This window comes from Miniopterus natalensis, chromosome X (genome assembly GCF_054644295.1).
Source record: "Miniopterus natalensis isolate mMinNat1 chromosome X, mMinNat1.hap1, whole genome shotgun sequence".
Classification (NCBI taxonomy): Eukaryota; Metazoa; Chordata; class Mammalia; order Chiroptera; family Miniopteridae; genus Miniopterus; species Miniopterus natalensis.
The window spans coordinates 60,379,994-60,404,406 of NC_142103.1; the positions used below are offsets into that span (position 1 = coordinate 60,379,994).

At 37.1% G+C, this 24,413-nt stretch overlaps 1 protein-coding gene across 2 annotated transcripts in view; it reads left to right on the forward strand.

Annotated features, from left to right (window-relative positions):
* OPHN1 (oligophrenin 1) overlaps window positions 1-24,413 on the forward strand; it is a 507,400-nt gene that overhangs the window by 165,122 nt on the left and 317,865 nt on the right. For both annotated transcript variants that reach the window (XM_016203882.2, XM_016203883.2), the window contains one exon: window positions 23,309-23,370. In XM_016203882.2, coding sequence (XP_016059368.1) covers window positions 23,309-23,370 — 62 coding nt within the window. The remainder of the gene's footprint in view (window positions 1-23,308; window positions 23,371-24,413) is intronic.

Genomic DNA, 24,413 nt, shown 5'->3' on the forward strand with positions numbered 1-24,413 from the left:
GTATAATTTAAATCTTCTTGAATTTGTTGATGCTAATTCTGTGACCCAACATATGGTCTCTCCTTGAGAATGTTCTGTGTGCACTGGAGAAGAATATATAATCTGATGTTCTGGGATGAAAGGTTCTATAAATGTCAATTAAGTCCATTTGGTCTAATGTTTAATTTAAGGCCAATATTTCTTCATTGATTTTATGTTTGGTTGATCTGTCTAGAGCTGTCAGTGCAGTCTTAAGGTCTCCAACCATGATTGCGTTTTGATCCGTTTCTCCCTTTTAGTTCTGTGAGTAGTTGCTTTATATATTTTTGGTACTCTCTTGTTGGGTACATACATGTTAAGAAGTGTTATATTTTCTTGATGTAGTGTTCCTTCCATCATTGTAAAGTGTCAATATTTGTCTCTTGTTATCTTTTTTGTATTGAAAACTATTTTGTTAGATATAAATATGGCTACACCTGCTTTTCAGTGGATGTTATTTACTGGGAGAATCCTTTTCTAGCCTTTTACTTTGAATCTACTTTTGTCTTTGCACCTTAGATGTGTCTCTTGTAGGGAGCTTATGTTTGGGTTTTCTTTTTTGATCCACTTTGCTACTCTGTGCCTTCTTATTGGTGAATTCAGACCATTTACATTTAGGATAAGGTAGCTCTCTTCCTCCCTTGGTGCTTTTCCTGTGTACTTCTGCCTTTTGTCGTTGTTTGGTGGTGTTTCATACTTCTTTCCTTTGTACCTTTTTTTATTTTATGTGTTCTTGTTTGGGGATTTTTATGTGTGGTTACCATTCGGTTTATAAAAAATAAAATTTCATATGTACAATAGTTTGTTTTTTTTCCTTTGAGTGCATCTAATGTTCATCCTCCTTTACTCCCTCCCCCTTTAAGTTTTTATTATCACATATTACTCCTGTTTATGTTGTAAGTTTTTTGGTGATTGATCTTGTAGTGTTGTGACCTTATGTTCTTTGTTTCAGGTAGAATAACTTCCTGGAGTATTTACTGCAATGGATGTTTTCTGGTGATAAAATCTCTTAGCTTCTGTATGTCTGGGATCATCTTTATTTTCCCTTCATACTTAAAGGGTGATTTTGCTGGACATATTATTTATGGCTGATAATTTCTCTCTTTCAGATGTTTGAGTATTTGGTTCCACTCTCCTCTAGCTTGTAGAGTTTCTGCTGAAAATTCAGATGAAATTCTGATGTTTTTTTATTTGCGATAACTTCTTTTTTTTTTTCCTGGCTGCTTTGAGAATTTTTTCTTTGTCGTTAATTTTTGACAGTTTTAATACAATATGCCTTGGAGAGGGCCTCTTTGGATTGATGTAACTGGGTGTTCTGGTTGCTTCTTAAATTCGAGCATCTAGTTTTTCCTAGAGGTGTGGGAAGTTCACATTTACTGTTTGTTTGAATAGACCCTCCATTGCCTCTCCCTGTCTTCTTCTTCCAGAATGCCTATTACTCTAATATTGCTTCTTTGATGTTGCCAGATAAAGGTCTTTCGTTTTTCTTTATGCTCAGGTCTCTCTCTTCTTCTCTGTGCTTCTTTTCTAGATTCCTAGCTTAAGTTTCACTAATTCTTTCCTCCATCTGAATGTCTCTGTTTTCTATTTTCAGTTGCTTATTCCTAATCTCCTTAATTGCATGTTTCATTTGCAGGATTTCTGATTGGTTCTATTTTCAAGTTTCAATCTGTTTGGTAAAGTACTTGTTTTGTTCATTGACTTGTTTTCTGAGTGCACTGAATTTCCTGTCTGTATTTTCTTGCATCTCAGTGAGTATTTTCTGAACTGCAATCATGAAATCTCTGTCATTTATATCACATATTTCCTTGTGTTCCAGCTTGCTTTCTGGGGATTTTTCATTTTCTTTCTGATCATCCTCATTACTGAGGTTATTCTCTCCATTTGCTCCACTCCTTTGTATAGAAATAAATTTCCCTTCTATAGCAGCATTCTCAAGAGGTCTTTCTACTATTTTCCAGTAGATGGTGCTGAATTGCAAGATTTTTTTTTTTCACCTTTGTATTCTCCCAGACTTGACTTCCATGGTTTTCTGTAAAACAGTACAACCACACTCTGTCTCAGTAATGTAATTTTAAATATATTTAATAATTACTGAAGGTCTTGTTTATTGTAAATATGTATCAAAAAATCTCTGACCCAGTTACCTGTGTGGTAATGGTCAAGAAATAGCCTCTGAAAAGCTACTCTTTAATAAAACCAATAAAAACACTGGCAAATATATTCAAAACCACCTTGTTTAAAACCCTGGAAATTAACCAAAGTTTGCAACAATATAAGGTGTGGTTATTCAAGAAAAAGGGCAGAATAATTGGAATATCAGTGATCTTTGTTCTGTTTTAACTTGCTCTTTTTCCATCTCCTTCTCTCGAGCTCCACAGTAGCTTCAGAAAGTAAGAGCTACACAATCATGAAAGCTCTATAATCCACCATTCCAGCAGCCATTGGAGAGGGTACAATGGGTTTGAAGCGCCTCTAAAGCTGAACAATATAACTTATCATACTGTCTTATATGAATTGACTTAGAGATGACTTACTGCAAGTGGATTTTTTCTTAGTGAATTTGTCAAAAAAAACCCAGAGGTAATTGTTTAGCACTTCAGCTGACTCTGGTAGCAAAAAAAGAGTAGCTTGCTCACAAGAAACTGAAAAGTAAACCTAACAGGATAATTGAAAATGAGTTGTCCATGAAGAGCTTTGAAAATGTACAACATAGCCCTGGAAATCTATAAGGTCATATACATGTATGGGCTTTGCTCATGTCCAAAATTTGCACCTGTCCAGAAAAGGCATGAGGAAGCTCTAATCTCTCCCTTCTGACTGACCTGAGAAATCTGCAAGCTGGAAGTGAAGACTAAAACAGAGTTATAAACCACCTGGATGAGTGTTGAAGTTATATACAAACACACAAACAGAGCCCTTCAACAAAGGCTGGGAGACTTATTTTTTTAAAGCATTTAAATAAATATTTGTCCAATCTTTAGCTGACTACTAAGCTAACTGACGAGAGATTTCAGTAAATTAACATGACAAAAAATACAGACAATAGAATTAATCCATGAAGTCACTAAACAAAGCCCAACAAGAACAGTAAACTACAGGAAAAGAGTAGCGTTCTGATTTTCACCATTGTCACATTGCATTATTTAAAATCTTCACTTAAAAAAAAATGTTTTCATTGAATTGAAAGAGAAGAAAGGAGAGGGAGAGAGAGAGAAACATTAATGAGAGAGTATCCTTGATCCTTTGCCTTCTGCATGCCTTCCACTGGGAATGGAGCCTACAACCTGGGCATGCGCCCTGACTGGGAACCAAACAGTGGCCTGCAGGTCCATGGGTTGATGCTGAACCACTCAGCCTCACTGGCCAGGATATAATGTTCACTTGTTTCTTTTTTTTGAGAGTATTACAGAAGTCCTCCATTCCTTCCCCTCACCTCCCTGCACCCATTCCCCCACCCCTCCCCAGGCCCTTAGCTGTCCATTGTCTGTGTCCTTGGGCTGTTAATATATCCTTGTAAGTTCTTTGGTTAATCTCTTCCTGCCCTCTTTCCTGCCCTCCCTCTGAGATCTGTCTGTCCCATGTTTCTTTTATATTTTATTTTTAATTTTTATTTTATTTTTAATTATTTTATGTGCTAAATCCTTTTTTTTTAAGTTTCTTTATCTTTATTGTTAAAAATATTACAGATGTCACCCTTTTACTCCCATTGATCCCCTCTACACTGCATCCATCCCGCTTGCTGGCCTTCCCCAGACCAGTGTCTGTGTCCATGGGTTATGCTTATAAACATATAAGTACTTTGATTAATCTCTTCCCACCCATGCTTCCCTCCCCAAATTCACTCTGAGATCCCTCAGTCTGTTTCATACCTCTATGTCTCTGGATCCATTTTATTCATCAGATTCTTTGGTTTATTGTATTCCACATATAAGTGAGATCATGGGGTACATGTCTTTCTCTGACTGGCTTATTTCACTCCATGCTGTCCCAAAGGATAAAAGATTCTTCCTTTTCATAGCTGCATAGCATTCTGTGGTGTAATTGTGCCACAGCTTTTTTATCCACTCATCTACCGATGGGCACTTAGGTTGTTTCCAGATCTTAGCTATTGTAAATTCTGCTCCTATGAATATAGGGGTGCATAAATTCTTTGTGACTGGTGTTTCAGGTTTCTTAGGATATATTCCTAGAAGTGGGATCACTGGGTCAAATGGCATGTCAATTTTTTATCTTTTGAGGAAACTCCCTACAGCTTTCTATAGTGGCTGCACCAGTCTCCCTTCACACCAGCAGTGTACTAGGGTTCCCTTTTCTCCACACCCTCGCCAGCACTGTCATTCATAATTTTATGTCAGTAGCCATTCTTACAGGTGTGAAGTGATACCTCATGGTGGATTTAATTTGCCTCTCTGATGATTAGTTAAGTTGAGCATTTTCTCATCTGTTTTTTGGCTATCTGTATGTCCTGTTTGGAGAAGTGTCTATTTAGGTCCTTTGCCTAATTTTTAACCCGGATTGTTTATGTCCTCTTACCTTTGTATTTTGAGGCTGTTTTCTTTTACTGTGCGAAGCTTTTTAGTTTGATTAAGTACCACATGTTTATTTTTTTCATTTGTTTCTCTTGCCCTAGAAAATGTACATGTGAAAATTCCACTTCATGGGATGTCTGTGACTTAACTGCCTATGTTTTCTTCCAGGATTTTTATAGTTTCGAGACTTACATTTAAGTCTTTTATCCATTTTGTATTTATTTTTGTGTATGGTAAAAGTTGGGGGTCTAGTTTCATTTTTTTTTGCATGTATCTGTCCAATTGTTCCAGCACCAATTATTGAAGAGATTATCTTTGCTCCATTTTATGATCTTGCCTCCTTTGTCAAATATTAACTGACCAAAATGGTGTGGGTCTATTTCTGGGAACTCTGTTCTGTTCCATTGATCTATATGCCTGTTGTTGTACCAATACCATGCCGTTTTGATTACAGTGGCTTTGTAGTACGGTTTGATGTCCAGTGATGTGATCTTTCCCACTTTTTTCTTTTTTCTCAAGATAGCTGAAGCTACTTGGGGTCATTTTTGGTTCCATATAAATTTTTGGAGTGTTTGTTCTATATCTGTGAAATATGCTGCTGGTATTGTAATAGGAATTGCATTGAATTTATAAACTGCTTTGGGTAGTATGGATGCTTTAATGATATTAATTCGTACAGTTCATGAGCATGGTATATTCTTCCAGTTGTTTATATCTTCCTCTATTTCTATTTTCAGTGTCCCATAGTTTTCCGAGTACAGGTTTTACATCCTTGGTTAAGTTTATTCCTAGGTATCTTATTTTTTTAGTTGCAGTGGTAAATGGTATTGTTTTTCTAGTTTGTCTCTCTGAAAGTTCACTGTTGGTGTATAAGAGTGGCATTGATTTCATGATGTTGATTTTGTATCCAGCTTCCCTGCCAAATTTGTTCATCAAATCTAGTAGTACTTTGATCGAGTCTTTAGGGCTTTCTATGTACAATATCATGTTATCTCCAAATAATGACAGTTTTACTTCCTCCTTTCCAATTTGGATACCTTTTTATTTTCTTCCTGTCTGATGGCTGTGGTAAGGACTTCCAGTACTATGTTGAATAAGAGTGATGAAAGTGGACATTCCTGTCTTGTTCCTGTTTTTATTGGAAATGGTTTTAGTTTTTGACCTTTGAGTATGATGTTGGCTGTAGGTTTGTCATATATAGCCTTTATTATGTTGAGGTATTATTCCTCTATTCCCACTTTGCTGAGAGTTTTTTCAGAAATGGGTGCTCGATTTTGTCAAATGATTTTTCTGCATCTATTGATATGATCATATGATATTTGTCCTTCATTTATGTGATGTGTCACATTTATTGATTTGCAGATGTACCAGCCTTGCATTCATGGAATAACTCCCACTTGGTCGTGGTCTATGGACTTTTTAATGTATTGCAGGATCCATTTTGATAGTATTTTAGTGAGGATTTTAACATCTATGTTCATCAGGGATATTGGCCTGTGATTTTCTTTCTTTGTAGTATCTTTATGTGGTTTGGGGATTAGGATGATGCTGGTCTCATAAAAAGAGTTTGGGAGTTTTCCCTCCTCTTGAATTTTCTGGAATAGTTTGAATAGAATAGGTGTTAATTCTTTGAATGTTTGGAAAAACTCGCCTGTAAATCCATCTGGTCTGAGACTTTTGTTTGCTGGGAGATTTGGATTACTGCTTCAATTTCATTAGTTGTTACCTGTGTATTCAAGTTTTATGCCTCTTCTTGATTCAGCTTTTGAAGATTGTATGCTTCTGGGAATTTTTCCATTTCACCCATGTTGTCCAGTTTGTTGGAATAAAGTTACTCATAGTATTTTGTTATACTCCATTGTATTTCTGTTGGGTTGAGTTTTATATCACCTCTTTTAATTTGGATTTTTTTTATTTGGGTCCTCTCCCTTTGCTTTTTAGTGAGCCTGGATAAAGTTTCACTAATCTTATTTATGTTTTTAAAGAACCAGCTCTTGGTTTCATTTAACTTTTGCATTGTTTTTTCAGTCTCTAGTCATTAATTTCTGCTTTGATCTTTATTATTTCCTTCCTTCTGCTTCCTCAGGGCTTTTCTTGCTGTTCTCGTTTTAGTTCTTTTAGTTGTTGTGGTAGATGGTTCATTAGATCTTTATCTTGTTTCTTGAGATGGGCCTGTAATGCTATGAATTTTACTTTCAGGGCAGCTTTTGCTGTGCCCTATCGATTTTGGGTTGTTGTCTGTTCATTTTTGTTGGTTTTTAATGAAGTTTTTGATTTCTTTCTTTATCTCAATGGTCTCTCATTTATTGTTTAATAACATGCTATTTAGCCTCCATGTGTTTGAATATTTTTGAGATTTTTTGTAGTGGTTGATATCTAGCTTCATGGCTTTGTGATTTGAGAAGATGCTTGATAAGATTTCAGTCTTCTTTTATTTGTAAAGGCTTGCCCTGTGTCCTAACATGTGATCTATTCTTGAGAATGTTCCATGTGCACTTGAGAAGAATGTGTATTCTGCTGCTTTGAGATAAAATGTTCTGTAACTGTCAATTAAATCCTTTATGTCTATAGTGTTATTTAAAGTATATATTTCCCTGTTGATTTTTTGTCTTGATGATCTTTCCAATGCTGACAGAGGTGTGTTAAAATGCCCCAGTATGATTGTGTTACTGTCAAACTCCCCCTTAAAGTCCCCCAATAAATTTTTTTTTTATATTTAGGTGTTCTTATATTGGGTGCATAAATGTTTGTAAGGGTTATTTCTGCCTGTTGGATGCATCCCTTTAGTATTATGTAGTCACCTTTTTTGTCTCTTGTTATGGTTTTTATTTTGAAGTTTATTTTGTTAAAAATAAGTTTTGCTACTCCAAGTATCTTTCCCTTTCTATTTGCATGGAATATTTTATTCCATCCTTATACTTTTTGTCTGTGTGAATCTTTTGCTCTCAGGTGACTCTCTTGTAGAGAGCATATATTTGGGTCCTGTGTTCTTATCCATTCAGCTACTTGATTGGACCACTTATTTTTTTTACACTTATGTTTACTGTTGATATAAACGTACTTAATGCCATTTTCCCACTTTATGCTGATATAGTTTTCTCTCACTATTCTTTGTTTTCTTTAGCATTTCTTGCAATGCTGGTTTTGTGGCACTGAACTCCTCTAGCCTTTTTTTTGTCTGGGAAGCTCTTTATTTCACCTCCAATTTTAAATGATAGCCTTGCTTTATAAAGCAATCTTGGTTGCATTTTTCTTGTTTTTCATTACTTGGAGAACTTCATGCCACTCCCTTCTGGTCTGAAGAGTTTCTATTGAAAAATCAGCTGTGAGCCTTATAGATGTTTTATTGTAGGTTACTGCTTGTCTCTCTCTTGCAGCCCTTAATATTTTCTCTTTGTCCTTGACATTTGCCATTTTAATTATGATGTGTCTTGGAGTAGGTCTCTTTGGGTCTCTCATGTTTGGAACCCTCTGTGCTTCCTGAACTTGTGTGGCTTTATTCCTTGTCATTGTAGGGAAGTTTTCTATCATTATTTTCTCCACCATGTTCTCTATCCCTTGCACTTTTTCCTTCTCCCCTGTCTTCTATGATACGATTGTTGTTTCACTTTATGTTGTCCCAAAGTTTCCTTAAAATGTCCTCATGCTTTTTCAATGTTTTTTCTTTTTGCTGCTTTGATTGTTTTTTTACCTTGTCTTCTAAGTCACTTATTCTATCCTGTGCTTCATTCAGCTTGCTTTTAATTCCTTCCAGTGTATTCTTGATATGAGATACAGCACTCCTTATTTCTCTCTGATTTTTGTTTATCTTATGTATCTCCTTTTTCATGTTTTAACTAAGGTCTTCAATCTTATCAGCTAGTGTCTTTTTTCTCTCATTATGTTCCTTGAAAATTTTTATAACCAATACTCTGAACGATCTTTCTGACAACTTGCTTACCTCCATCTCATCAAAGTCTTTTTCTGGTGATCTTCCTTTTACTTTAAGTTGGGGATTGGTTCTTTGTCTCCCTATTTTGGTTGGTTTTAGTGTTTATATTCCTATATTAGATATATTTGCTGTCTCCCAGTCTTGTGGTGCGGGATTTTGTCTTGTGGGACCAGTGGAGCCCAGAGGTGTGTTTTCCTTATACTTCTGAGCTGTTTGCTCTAGATGTGTCCCTTTTATGGGTGTCCCTTTTGTGGGTTTTTTGGCTCTCCTGTTGCATTTGGGTCTAGATTGTTGTTGACCAGTCCTTGGGATGACTCTCCTCTCATGTTGGCTAACTGTGTGTCCTAGCCCCAACCTTCTCATGCAATCTTTTGTACCGATGCTGGCAAGGCAGGATATTACCGAACTAAACTTTTAGGAAACAGGTAATACCTTACAAAGTATCTTGACAGTCACAATGAAGACAACCCCAAGTGAAAATAGAACTGGGATAGTGAAGGGAGAAAACAAATTTTACAGACAAAAAAGCTTATGTATATTGTTTTTAATAGTGAAAATTTAGAAAATAACAATAAATTAAAATGTAAGAATATAGAAGCTACTGGTAGATAATAGAGGCAGAGAAAATATTTTGAAAGAAGGATTAACAAAAAATTAAGGGAGAGAATAGGGATAGGATAATAGTTAAAAACGATAAAATAAAAATACAATATTGAGCATAATAGAAACTAACAATTGTACGAAAAGACAGGAATACAAAAGGGAGGATAACAAAAGAAAGAAAGAAAAGAAGAATAAAGGGAAAAAAGAAAGAAAGAAAAAAACTTATGTCAGTGGATCGAGAGGAGAGAGAGAGATAAAGCCCGGACAAGGAGGTAGTCAAATAAAGGATTTGGCATAGACTATAAAGGAAAGCAGTAAACTTGTTGATTATACTGATAAAGTTACAATCATTAAGTAGGGAACATCAAGAAAATCTTGATAGTAGAAGGCAGTATAAAACAAAGCAAAGGAAATAAATAAAACAGAGAAACAAAACAAAAAACAAGCTTAGCAAAACAAAATTCTTTTATAAAAAAAGGAAAAGAAATTTATTAAAATTAAAAAGAAAAGAAAAATTATTATAAAATATAAAAAGAAGAAAAAAGAACTTTTCCCTTTCTTTTTTTCCTAAGGGAAAAAGAGAAAAAAACAACCAACCAACAAACACACAAGCAAAATCAAAACAAAACAAAAGAACAGAAAAAAAGTCAGGTGAGTTTCTTCTGGGCAGCTTATGTTATCTGTGGCTCTCTGTTTTGTATGCTCATTTCTGTTCTCCTAGGAGATACTTGTGTATCAGCCAATGCGAGGAGCTGTCTAGGTTTGGTTCTGGTGTCTTTGGGTCGATTGTTGTTCTGAGGCTCTCTGTGGACTACCGCCTCTTGTCAGCTATTTTGCAACTTTGTAGTTGCCTGGTGTTGCTCCAGAGTCTTCTGTAGGGACTTTAGGGTTCAGCATGCCTACTGTAGCTCAGGCTATCACTCCCCTTACTTAGAGGTTTCGCTGTCAGGCTCTCACTGTGAGGGAGTTAGCTTCTGCTCTATGGCCAGCTCCTCAGTCTCTACCCTATCCTCTGATTCTAGTTCCACATGCACTGGCCTGCTGCATTTTCAGATTGATTTTAGCCTGTTTACTTTTCTATATGGGCCATTTCAGCAGCCTGGGCTCAGTGGGTTAGATTAAAAGCGTTTCAGTGAGACCTTTGCTTGCCCAGTCCCCAGAAGGGGTGATCAAATTTTCCTTTAGCTCCCAAACAGTCCCTGAGAGTCTTATTCTTGTAATGTCTTCCTGTGAGCTGTTCTCCTTTCCCCCTCAGCACTGTGCCCTGCATTGTGTCTGGGGCCTCAGGGAACTGGATCAACCCCTTTCCTGCTGGTGGTGGTGCTCCCAGGCTGCAAGAAAGGCTGGCGTGCTCAGCTCCTCCCTTCCTATTTCTGGTTGGCTTGTCGCACCAGGTGCGGCCCTCAAAAAGAGTCTACTCTGCAGACCCAAATCCCAGCTTCAGCTGGTCTGCCTACCCAGTGCATGCTGGGGGGTGGGAGCCAGTTTAGTGATAAAAAACTCAAAAACGCACAAAGTAATACACAAGCAGAGAGTCCGCCCTGCAGTTTCTCTGCCTGCATGCCAAGGCACTTTGCAGGAGGGGAGCCAAAGCCAACTCCATGCAGATTCTCACACTACTGATCTCAGTAAAGCTGGGGCTCCTCCCCACGCCATCAAGGTGCACCTCAGGGCTGGTCACACATCCTAGACTCTTCGCACTGGGAATGCAAGGAAGGAGGGCTTTCCTCCCCTTCCCCATGCCACACAGATCTAATGCTTTCTGGACCTCAAACCAATGCCTTATAAGGAGGAAGAGGTTCCCTCTGTGCGCCTCTTCAGTGCAGTCCTCTGGTCCTTTACTAGGGTGCCACAGGCTTTGGGACAGCCTTTCCTATGTTCAGCACCCTGCACATTAGACGCTGGACTAGTCTACCATTAGAAGCTTTGTTTCGCTAGGAAGATGCCATCTGCCATTAGAAGCTTTGTTTTGCTAGGAAGACACTGTCCCCTCCTCACAGACTCACCACTCACCTGGGTTCCTCTACCCTCCATACACGGCACTCCTTCCCTCACCTTTTCCCTGCATGTGAGATCCCGGCCTTTGGATGCTGATCCGCACCCCCAAGGGGAGCGACCTTTGCAGCCTCCAAGTATCGGGGCTCAGAGCCTAGCACAGGGTTCAAGGGGAACTCCCCCTTTCTTTGCCCCCCTCTCTTACCAGACTCTATGATGTTTCTTCAGTGCTCCCCACTTGAACTATGTCCACTCAGGTATGTTTCTCTGATTTTTCCAAGCTGGTTACCTAGTATTTTAGGAATAAATCTAGTCTCTGGCTGGGAGCTGGGATGCTCTGCTGCTTCTCACAGTGCTGCCATCATCCCTCTCTGTGCCCCCACCTTTTATGTGGTCAGTGGTACACTGAAAGGGTTTCTTCTGAAGGTTTGACTCTCCTCCCAAATATGCCTGCTTTTCTTATTTTTCAGTGTTGTGAAATAGTTGCCTTTTGCATTTTGTTCAAAATTTTTTGTTGTTGTGAGTGGGAGAGAAAGGCTTTTGAGGTCTAACTGCACTGGACTATTGGTTCATATTTTCTCATCCATTCAACCATCTTATATCTTTTTATTGGGGCATTTAATCCATTTACATTTAAGGTTATTATTGAAAGATACTTCTTTACTGCCATTTCATTTGTTTATGCCTATGTTTCTCATTATATTTCTACTTCTAATTATAGCAGTCCCTTTACCACTTCCTCTAAAGGTGGTTTTGTAGTTATAAAATCCTTTAGCCTTTTTTTTTTTTTTTTTTGTCTGGAAAGCTCTTCATTTCACCATCTATCTTGAACGATAATCTTGCTGGAAAGAGTAGTCTTGGTTTCAGATTTTTGTTTTGTATTACCTTGAATACTTCATGCCATTCCTTTCTGGCCTATACACTTTCTGATGAGAAGTCTGCTGACAGTCTTACTAAAGCTTCTTTGTAGGTAACGGATTGCTTTTTTGTAGTTTCCTTTAAGATTCTCTTTGTCTTGGGTTCTTTGCATTTTAATCATGATTTGTATGGGCATGGGCCTCTTTGGATTCTTTATGCTTGGGACTCTCTGTGCCTCCTGAACTTGTGTGACTTTCTCCTTCACCAGGTAAGGGAACGTTTCTGGCCATATTTCAGCAGTTTCTCTAACCCTTGCTCACTTTTGTCCTCCTCTGTTACCCCTATAATGGGAATATGGTTACATTCCCTTTTGTCCCACAGCTCCCTTAGACCATCCTTCTGTGTGTTTTTTTTAATTAGTTTTTCTTTTTGGGTCTCTGAGTGATTTTTTCTACCATGTTTTCTAATTCACTGATCCGATCCTCAGCTTCACCTAATCTGCTGTTTATTCCTTCCAATGTATTCTTTATTTCTTCTATGTCATCCTGAATTTTTTTCATACTTTCCATATCTTTTTTCATGCTGTTGAGCATCCTTCCAACCAGTATTCTGAACTCTGTATCAGAGAGATTTCCTATCTCCTTTTTATTTAGCTCTTTTTCTGGAGACTTCTTTTGTTCTTTCTTTCTTTTTTTTCTGGTCTCCCCATTTTGGTTACCTTTTTGGGTTTGTTTCTATTTATTAGGTACATCTTCCAGGACTCTTATTGTTTTTGGAGGGTCTCTTGTATAGTCCAATATAATAAGCTGTTTTGACTGGCCCTGAGTACCCTGTTTGGAGCTATCAATAACCCTAGGCTTGAGGTCTCCTCTGCTCAGGCTAGGTACATTTGTACAGGACCAAGATGCACACCAAAGTCTGTGTTTCCAAGGCCGGGGTCTTGAAACAGATCAGCAAAGGCTCAAAGCACTCTGAAGTCTGCCTCTGCCTGCTGGCTGATTAATCTTATTTTATTAATAAGCCTCAGGCTGTAGAAGCTTCACAGGGTGGGGTGGCTGTTTATTATCAGTTTCTTAACAAGCCTCAGGCTCTAGAATCTCCTCTGGGCAAGGTAAGAGGCTTTTCAGCAGGGTGAGGGAATTGCTTTTCCCCTCAGGCAAAAGCAGAAAATTGCCCACCTGGAGAATGAGGTCCTCCACAGTCTGGGGAAATAATTCAGCACTGGAACTCTGATGTGCATCCCCTGATCTAACTCTCCAGAGCCCAGAACCCCAAACTTTCCCCACACAACTCCAGTCCACTCAGGTCCCCCTCCACCAGATCCCAATGTGGGTGGCTGCACAGCAAACTTTGTGTGTTAGCTCTTTAATAGTGTGCCTGGAGTTTTAGCCGCCTCTCCCTGGCAGACATAAACCGTGTTGCTTTTCAAAGCCAGGTGTTATGTGGGCACCTTTCTCAGTTCTGTTGCTCTTGGCTAGGAAGCTCAGCCTGTGATTTAGACCCCAGAGTTTTCAGTGGGAGTCCCCACAGCTGAGATATCCCTCTGGAGCTTTAGCTGCTGCCTGTGAGAGTCTAGCCAGCCCTCTCGTGTGTGCACTTCCTACCAATCTCTATGCAGTCTCCACTTTTCCTCCTTGGTTATGAGGGTGCTCTACAGCTAGTCTTCAGTTGGTTTTCAGGGTTGTTTTTCTATGTTTTAGTTGTAAATCCAGGTTAGTCCTGGGAGAGTGTCAGTGTAGCTTCCACTCAGTCCAGCACCATCTTTGATCTCTCTCAAGATATCTCAACAAACATGGTAAAATGTTCACTTTTTAACAAAAAGAATTAAGAGATCTTTAAAGAAATAAAAAAATGGCCCATGTACAAGGGAAACAAAAACAAAAATAAATAGAAATTGTCCTTTTGGAATGCAAGCCATTGTACCTTCTAAAAATAGAATTTTGCCCGGCCGTACATGGCTCAGAAGTTGAGCATTGACCTAGGATCCAGGCGATCGGGGTTTGAGTCCCGGTCAGGGCACATGCCTGGGTTGTGGGCTCCACCCCCAGTCAGGGGCATGCAGGAGGCAGCCGATCAATGACTCTCTCATCATTGATGTTTTTATCTCTCTATGTCTCTCGTTCCCTCTCTCTGAAATCAATAAAGATATAGTTAAAAATATATATGTATTAAAAATAAATAAATAAAAAGAGAATTTCAATTGGCTAGTTTAAATATTTATGTACTTTTTAGAAAATAAAAATTTCAATTTATTTAATTAATTTAAAACAACCACTTAACAATTGTGCAGTTTCAAAGTACAATAACTGAAGTTAAAAATTCAGTGTAGGGGTTTAACATCAGATTTATACTGGGAGAATATAGAATCAGAGTAACTTAAGCACAGATGAGTTGACCTTATTCAAGCTAAGAAAAATAAAGAAAAAATAATTTTAAAAAATGAAGAAAACTTCAGAGATCATGGATATCATCAAGTATAAAATTTATATGCATAATGGGAATCCTAGATGAAGAGGAGAGAAAGGGTAGAAATAATAATTGAAGAATCAATGGACAAAAACTAGACCAATTTTATGCAGTGCTTTAGTCTGCCCATCCCACAAATTCAACACACTGAAAGCAAGAGAAACTCCAGGAGATAAATGCTTAAACACATAATAGTCAAACTGTCAAAAGATAGCAACAAGGGGAAAATCTTGAAAAAATAAGAGAAGAATGACATCATACTCAAGAATTTTTAAAAAATAATAACGGATTACTTCTCTTTAGAAACCATAAAGGGCACAAAGCAGTGGGGTGACATATTCAAAGTACTGAAAAAAGAGTCTATTATTTTTTGTGTGATAAGCATCTGTGTAAACGTATCACAGTGTTATTGACTATATTCCCCTTCACAGATGATTACTAGAATTAGTGGAGTGATCACACTGTAAGGTATAAAAATGTTGAATCACTGTATTGTACCCCTGAACGAAGATAACCAATATAATATGGTAAACCCAACTATACTTAAAATAATTATAATGAAATAGTCTATCAACCAATATTCTATATCTAACAAAACTATTAAAAACTGATAAATTAAGACTTTTCTTGGTAACCAAAAAACTTAAAGAATTAACCACTAATGAATCTGCCCTGAAGAATCTCAAAGGAAGTCCTTCAAGTGAAAATGAATAACTAGAATTCTCATTAGGACAGAATAAGATATACCATGTAAATAGTATGAACTAAAACTGGAGTGGATAAAACTAGAATTTAACTAAGAAATAGTTAGTAAAGACATGAAGGATATTTTATTATGATGGGTCAGTAATTCAAGTGGACATAACAATTACAAATATATATTCATTTAAAAATAGAACTTCAAAATACATGAAGCAGAATTAGACAATTCAACAATAATAGCTGGACACTTCAATACCCTATTTTTATTAATTGAAAGAACAACTGAACAGAAGATCAACAAAGGCACAGAAGGCTTGAACAACACAATAAATCAACCAATCTAACAGACCTTTTTAAAACACTTCATCCAAGAATAGTACAGTATATTCTTTTCATGTGGACATGGAATATTCTCCAGAAGAGATAATATGTTAAGCAAGGAAACAAGCCTCAATAAATTGAAAAGAATTGAAATCATCCAAATTATTTTTGTTGTAAACAGTAGAATGAAATTAGAAATCAATAACAGAAATTTGGAAAATATATAAATATGTAGAGATTAAAGAGTATATTCCTAAATAACCAATAGATTTAAAGAGGCATCACTGAGGAATGAGAAAATACTTTGCCATGAATGAAGATAAGACCACAGCACACCATACCTTATGAAATGCAGCTAAAATAGTGATTGGTGGGAAATTTCTGCCCTGAAACCTTATATTAAGAAAGAATAAACATCTCAAATCAATAATATAACCCTTCCACTTTAAGAAACCAGAAAAATAAGAGCAATTCAAATCCAACACAAGCAGGATGAAGAAAATAAAGATAGAGAGGAAATTAATGAAATAGAGAATTGAAAGACAATATAAATAATCAACAAAGCCAAACATTTGTTTGTTGTAAATTTAAACATAATTGACAAACCCTTTGCTAGACCAACCAGGAGCATAATCAAATTACTAAAGTCAGGAGTTAAACAGAGGTCATTACTACTGACCTTACAGAAATAAAACTGATAGTAAGGAAATGGAATAAATAATTCCATGCCAACAAATTAGATAACCCTGATGAAATCAACACATTCCTAGAAATATACAAACTACTAAAACTCATGAAATAGGAAATATGAATAGATTTGTAATTTTAAATATACCCAGAAAATTGACCAGGTATGGATGACTTTAGTAGTGAATTCTATGAAATAATTTAAAGAGTTAACACTATCCCATCACAAAGTCTTCCAAAAAATCAGAGGAGGGAACACTTCCCAACTAATTTCATGAGGCCCCCATTGCCCTTATACTAAAACAATTGGTAACCCATGTTCACATGTCAGAAGACTTAATATTGTTAAGTTGGCAATGATCCCTGTACACATTCAGTGTGATAACTATAAAAATCTTAGTTGCCTTTAGTTGTCAAGATGATGCTAAAATTCATTTAGAAATTCAAGGGATCTAGCTAGAAAAGCCAAGCAATCTTAAAAAAAAACAATGTTGGATGACTCACACTTTCCCATTTCAAAACTCATTGCAAGGATATTGTTATGACTGTATGGTACTGTCATAAGACAAACATAGAGATCAATAGAATAGAATTAAAAGACCAAAAATAATCCCTTACTTTATGGTCAACTGGTTTTTGACAAGTATAACAAGGCAATGCAATGGGGAAAGAATACTCTTTTCAATAAATGATTCTGGGAGCCAATGTCTTCTTTGGTACTTATATACATTGAAGTACGCCTCAGCCATAAGCAAAGAAGAAATACTGCCATTGGTTCCAACATGGATGGATCTTGAGAATACCACAAGTGAAAGAAGTCAGTCAGAAAAAGTCAAGAACCATAGGTTTCACTCATATGTGGGATATAAAACTGAAAGCAACAAATGAACAAACAAGACAAACAAACAAAACCTTATGGACACAGACAACAGTGGTAGTTTTGAGAGGGAAGGGGGTTATGAGAGTAGAAAGGGGTCAAATATGTGGTGATGGAAGGAGATTTGACTTTGGGTGGTAAACACATAATGCAATGTACAGACGATGTATTATAGAATTATACACTTGAAAATGATACAATTTTATTAAACAGTGTCACCCCAAGAAATTTAATAAAAATAATACTGGAATAACTGGATACAGACATATGAAAGAATGAAGTTAGTCCTCTCCCACACAGCATATACAAAAAATTAACTCATAATGGATTAAGGAAATAAGGTAGGTGCTAATAATATAAATCTCTTAGAAGAAAAAACTAAAGGTATATCTCTTTTTTTAAAAAAATGTTTTTTATAGATTTTTATTAAGAGGAAGGGAGAGGAACAGAGAAATAGAAACATTGATGTCACATCAATCGGTTTCCGCCTGCACACCCCCGACTGGGGATTGAGTCCGCAACCTGGGCATGTGCCCTCACAGGGAACTGAACCAGGGACCTCTTGGTGCATGGGATGATGCTCAGTCCACTAAGCCATACCACCCGGACACAGGTATAACTCTTAATATCCTTATCTAAACAGTGGTTTCTTAGATATGACAACAAAAGTACAATAGACAAATAAAAGGTAGATAAATTGGATTTCAATAAAATTTTAACCCTTTTTTCTTCAAATGACAGTGAAATGACAGCCCATAGTATGCAAGGAAATTTTTCAAATCATCTACATGAAAAGCACATTTGTTCAGAGTATGTAAGTACTTTCACAACTCAACAATAAACAGAAATAACCCAATTACAAAATGGGCAAAATAATTGAATAGATATATTTTCAAAGAAGATAAGAAAACTGATGTTGCCTGGAAAAATGCCAGAATAACCAAAAAAAAATCTCTCTGACTCCTTTAGTGTAAAGTATTTGGGAACAGCGGGTCAGTGAACATTTTCATTTTTTTCCTATTTACTCTTTGTGATTAGGGTGTTTTTCTTTTCTGTACTGAGATTGAGCTTTTAATTTTCAGTGTTTACAAAGGTGATTTTGCTGGATATGTGCAGCAACTTAATCCTCAGGAGAAAAAATGTCATTTTGTGGTGTCCTGTATTGACCCTGAACATAGTTTCCTTGGTAGTAGATAATGCTGGAGTTCTCTTAGGAAGGGAAATTTATTTTTTATCTAAAAATATTAACATAGATGTATTTGTTTATCTGTGCTTTCACTATGTTTACTGTAATTCAGATACTATTTGAGATTATACTTCCTGTTTCTGGTGAGAAGTTGGGAAATTTATTTTTAAATTTTTATTTATTGTTTATTTATTATTATTATTTTTTTATAGTCTGCCAATGCCTGGGCTTGCTATCTTATTTTTCAAATTTATCTTTATTGTTGAAAGTATTACAGTTGTCCCTTTTTCCATCCAATTGACCACCTCCCTCCCACCGCCTCCCCAGGTCTTCACCGCATTTTTTACTGTGTCCATGGGTTATGCATATACGGATATAATTTCCTTGGTTAATCTCTTCCCACTCTTCACCCCCTTCATTCCTCTGAAATATGATCATCTGTTGCCTGCGTCAATGTCTCTGGATCTATTTAGTTTGTCAGAGTCTTTTGTTCATTAGCTTCTTCTTAAAGAAGACCCTTCAACTTTTCCTGTAGTGCTGGTCTGGTGGTGATGAATTCCTTTAGATTTTTCTTATCTGTGAAGCTCTTTATCTGACCTTCAGTTCTAATGATAGCTTTGCTGGGTAGAGCAATCTTCGTTGTAGTTCCATGTTTTTCATCACTTTGAATATTTTTTGCCATTCCCTTCTGGCCTGCAAAGTTTCTGTTGAGAAATCAGCTGACAGTTGTATGGGTGCTCCCTTGAAGGTAACTAACTTCTTTTCTCTTGCTGCTTTTAATTTTTTCTCTTAGCATATAACCTTTGGCATTTTAATTATGTGTCTTGCTTTGGGCCTCTTTGGATTCCTCTTGTTTGGGACCCTGTGTGCTTCCTGGACTTGTAAGTCTGTTTCTTTCCCCAGTTAGGAGAGTTTTCTGTAATTATTTTTTAAAATAGGTTTTTAATTTCTTGCTCTCTTTCTTCTCCTTCTGGCATCTCAATAATACAAATGTTGGGCCGCTTGAAGTTGTCCTAGAGGCTCCTTATGCTATCTTCATATTTCTGGATTCTTTTTTTCTTTCTGCTCTTCTGGTTGGGTGTTTTTTGTTTCCTCATGTTCCAAATTGCTGATTTGTTTCATAGCATCCTCTACTCTACTATTGACTCCCTGTAAATTATTCTTCGTTTCAGTTCATGTAGCCTTCATTTCAAATTGGTACTTTATTATGTCATTGATTTTCTCATTTATTTTTATAATAGTATGCTTAAACATTCTTGTAAACAAAATTCTGAACTCTATATCTGTTAGCTTGCTTGGATATATTTCATTTAGTTCCTGTTTTAGAGATTCCTTTTATTCTTTCCTTTGTGACATTTTTCTTTGCTTCCACACTTTGGCTGCTTCCATTTGCTTGTTTATATGTATTAGGTAGAGTTGCTCTGTCTCCTGGAATTTGTAGAGTGATTTTGTGTAGTAGGTGTCCTGTATGATCTAGTGGCTCAGCCTCCCCAGTCAGCTGAGCTGGGCCTTCTAGGTGCTTCCCTGTGTGGGTTGTGTGCACTGTCCTGTTGTAGTTGAGCCTTGGTTGCTGGTGATGTCATTGGAAGGAATTGATCCCCAGTCCAATCAGCTGTGTTGACCAGCTGCAACTATAGCCAAAGAGCTGCTGTGCTGGAGACACCACGATGGAAGATTTACTTCAGTGGAGCTTTGGTGTTCACTGAGTTTGCCCCTTGAGTGTGTCACTCATGGATGTGGTAGATTTGTAATCCAGTATGGTCAAGTCTGACCATCAGGTGCATGGTCTCTGGAGCCTCCCGGGAGGTGCAAAGTCAGCCTCTCCCAGTACCTTGCCCAGGGTCACCCAACATGAGCTCCACAGCAAACCATAGTTGTCTGCTACTTGTACTGGGCTTGGAGGTGTCCTGGAGAGGCCAAGCTATGAACCAATGCAGGCTGACACTAGTGCCAGGCCTGGGGCCACTTATCAAGATGTATGGGGCACACTGCTGCTTGTTTGAGAGATTTTAGGAAAGTCCTAAGTATGAGGCCCGAGAGGCCACTTGCACAGAAGAGCCACTTTAAATGGCCTGAAGGAGTTTTCAGGTAGGGAGGGGTGGGATCTCATGGAATCAACAGGGTGGGGTCAAATGTATGAGTCAGGTGATGGAGATTCAAATATGGCGCCTGCCTCCCAGCTATGTGTGGGGAGGACTCACCAAAGGAGCAATGTCCTCTGCCAGATCTTCTGCCTAGAAGAAAGCCACCCCTCCACCTCTCATCCCTCTTTTAAGCAGTTTAGTTCCTCCCCAAATGTCCCAGTTTCCTTTCAAGCTTCTCCCCCAGGATGGTGCTCAGAGGGAGCGTTTCTGAGTTTTTGTGCAGGCCTTTTAAGAGGAATGCCTGGGGCTTCCACACCCTCTACTATCCTCAGGGACTACTTGCTGGTTTTCACAGCCTGAAGTTGTGGGGACATCTTTTCCCAGCCCTGGAGCCCTGGGCTGGAGGCCTGATTTGGGGCTGGGACCCCTCACTTTTTTGAGAAACCTCCACCGTTGAGACATCCCCCCCGAGTTTAACATGCGGCACCTATTGTAGGTCCATAGCTGCATCTCCACGATCCAGCCCTGATTCACCCATGTCTCTGCCCCTCCTTCTGGTCTTGATGGTTTTTCAGTTCTCTGGTTGTAGGGCTTCTATTCAGCTAAATTTCAGGAGGTTCTTAGTGATGTTTTTCTGTTTTTTAGTTGTAATTTTGATGTTGTTGTGGGAGGAGGTGGGTACAACTGTTACTTATGCCACCATCTTGTTTCCTTGGGAACTTTAAAGTAGTAGTTATTAGAATAGAAAGGAGTGCTGAAGACTTTCTAGTTTAATTTAGCTTTTTTTATTTGTTTATTTAGTATATTAAGAAACTGAAATTCAGGGAGAAGTGACTTCCTCAATCATCTTGTCAGTAAGTGGCAGAACTGGCACTAGGAGAGTAGATCATTGAGATGGGGGAAAAAGTGTAATGTTTATTATCTACTGTGTGTTGGCATTCTACATTTACCTTCTAATTTAGTCCTTAAAACACTACTCAGGTATTTCATCATGCCTATTTGACAAGGTTGGCAACTGAATCTCAAAGGGGTCAAGTCACTTAATTTTTAATTACACATCAAGAGTATGGTAGACTGAGGCTGGATATACAAGTTTATCTGTCTCTACAGTTCATGCTCCTTTTATTTCTCTATTTTGTCTCCTAGACTAGAACTTTTTCATTTATTACTCATCTAATTTTCTTTGTAACATACCACATTCTTTTTCATCTACAATCCTACAAAAGCTTTTCAGGAACCGGAGGAGAAAGAAAGCTCCAATTCAGGGAGATGGATTTAGGTTTAATAGTAGACATGTAGACCAATAGAACAGAATTGAGAGCCCAGAAATAAACTTGTGCATATACAGTCAACTAGTATTTGACAAGGGAGCCAAGAATACTAAATGGAGAAATGACAATATTTGCAATAAATAGTATTGGGAAAATTGGATATTCTCATGTAAAAAAGTGAAACCATACTCTAATCTTACACAACTCACAAAAATTAACTGGAAATGGATTAAAGACTTTAAATGTAAGACCTGAAACCACAAAACTCCCAGAAAACAGGGGAAAAGTTTCTTGGGATGCGTATTGGGAATCATTTATTTGAATAGGACACCTTAAGCAGAAGCAACGAAATAAAAAAAAATACACAAGTAGGACTACCTCAAACTAAAAATCTCTGTGCAGCAAAAGAAATAATCAACAAAATGAAAAGGCAACCAATGATATGGGAGAAAATATTTGCAAATCATCTATCTGATAAGGGGTTAATATCCAGAAAATATAAAGAACTGATACAACTCAATAGCAAAAAAACCAAATAATCTTATTTAAAAGTGGACAAAGGACCTGAATAGGTATTTTCCTAAAGAGATTTTAAAGGAGCCAACAGGTACAATGTAAAGGTGCTCAGCATCGCTAATCATTAGAGAAATGCAAGTAAAGACCATGATGAGATATTACCTCTTGCCTGTTAGAATTGCTATGGTAAAAAAAGACAAGCTGTAATTGCTGGTGAGGATGTGGAAGAAAGGGATCACTTGGGTACTGGTGGTAGGAATGTAAATTGATGTAGCTGCTATAAAAAACAGTATGGAGGTTCTTGAAAAAATTAAAAAATAGAACTAACTTATGATCTAGCAATTCCACTTTTGGCTGTATATCTAAAGGAAATGAAATTATAATGCTGAAGAGATATCTGCACCTTTATATTCATGGCAGCATTATCTGTAATAGTCAAGACATAGAAACAACCTCAGTGCATATTGACAAATGAATGGATAAGTAAAATATTATTGTGTGTGTGTGATATAAGTGTGACACACACCACATACACATATATATGTGACATAATACCATTCAGCCATAGAAATGAAGGAAATCCTGTCTATTGTGACAACATAGATGGACCTTGTAGGGGTTATGCTAAGTGAAATAAATCAGACAAAGACAAATACTATATGATCTCACTCATATGTGGAATCTAAACAAATCAAACGCATGGAAAAAGAAGTCAGGTTTTTGATTGCCAGAGGGGGGAGTGCGGTGGGGAAATTGGGTGAGGGTGGTCTAAAGGTATAAACATTCAGTTATAATTAAGTACTGTTGATGTTATGTATATGATAACTGTAGTTAAGACTGCTGTATAGTATAGTTGAAAGTTATGAAGAAAGTACTTCCTAAAAGTTCTCACAACAAGGAAAAACTCATTTTTGTAAGTATATGGTGTGATGGATGCTAACAACATATTATGATAATTATTTCACAATATATGTATATCAAGTTATTATGCCATATACTTATACAGTGTTGCATGTCAATTGTATCAATAAAACTGGAGGGAAAAAGTCTCTGGGGTAGGGGGATTGGCAAAAAAATAAAAGGAGAAGATGAAACAAACATTCTACAGGCACTGAACACTTTCTCCTACTGTTTGACACCTTCTTTGGGTGGCCATATGGGGCTTGGGGAACAGGTTCCTACGTCCTGCTGCACAGATTTATGTCCACTTTCCTATCAAGTACCATGATTAATGTGATTTATTTTTATTTTATCCTTCCAGCTGAATCCTTCAAGGAATTTGCTGAATTACTCAATGAAGTTGAAAATGAAAGAATGATGATGGTAGGTCACTGCCACTGTGCCTGGAGCCTAGATCATTGCTGATATTGGGGATTTTTCCTACCTTCTTTGGTTAGGTGGATGCTCTGTTGTTTTGATTGCTGTCTCATGGCTGCCTGGTATTGTAAAGACAGTTAGAAAATAGATCTGGTTATTCTATCTCAAGCTCCCACCCTGAGTGTTTAGCATCTCAGATAGGGAAATCTTATTCATAGTCATTTCAGTGAGAAGGGATTTCAGAGGACATTACTCTGGATTGTTGAATATGTTCACCAAAGTTGTGGTGTTTAGTGTTCTTAAGTAAATTACCAATTTATTTATGTCTCTGCTTCCAGAAATAATACGGCTTTATTTATATATGATTATTTATTTTAAATCTTTTATGAAAACTTTGTTATTACATTTAAAGTGTAATTTAAAAAAATAATTTAATAGTTACAGCAATTTTAGCTTTACAGGAAAATTGAGTGGAAATTATAGAGAGTTTTCATATACTTCCTTTCTCCCTTTACCCCTTTTTAAAACACAGTTTCCCCTATACTTATATCTACAAGTGTGGTACAGTTGTTCCAATTCATGAGCTGATATTGACACAGTATTAACTAAAGTCTGTAGTTTACATTAGGTTTATTCTTTGTGTTGAACATTCTATGGGTTTTAACAAATGTGTAATGACATAAATTTCCAAATAAAATATCATCATACAGAATGTTTTCACAGACCTAAAAAGCCCATGTTCTCAACCTATTCATTCCTTTCGCCTCCCCTTATTTACAAACCCCTAGGAAACACTAATCTTTCATTCTGTGTTTTGCCTTTTCTAGAATTTCATATCATTGGAGTCATATAGTATGTAGCATTTTCAGATTCGCTTCTTTCACTTAACAATATTCATTTAAAGATCCTTCATGTCTTTTTATCTTTTCATGGCATGACAACTCATTTCCTTTTATCATTGGTACATGTTCCATTATATGGATGTACCATAATTTGTTTATCCTTTCACTTATTGAAGGACATCTTGGTTTCTTCCAATTTTGGCAATT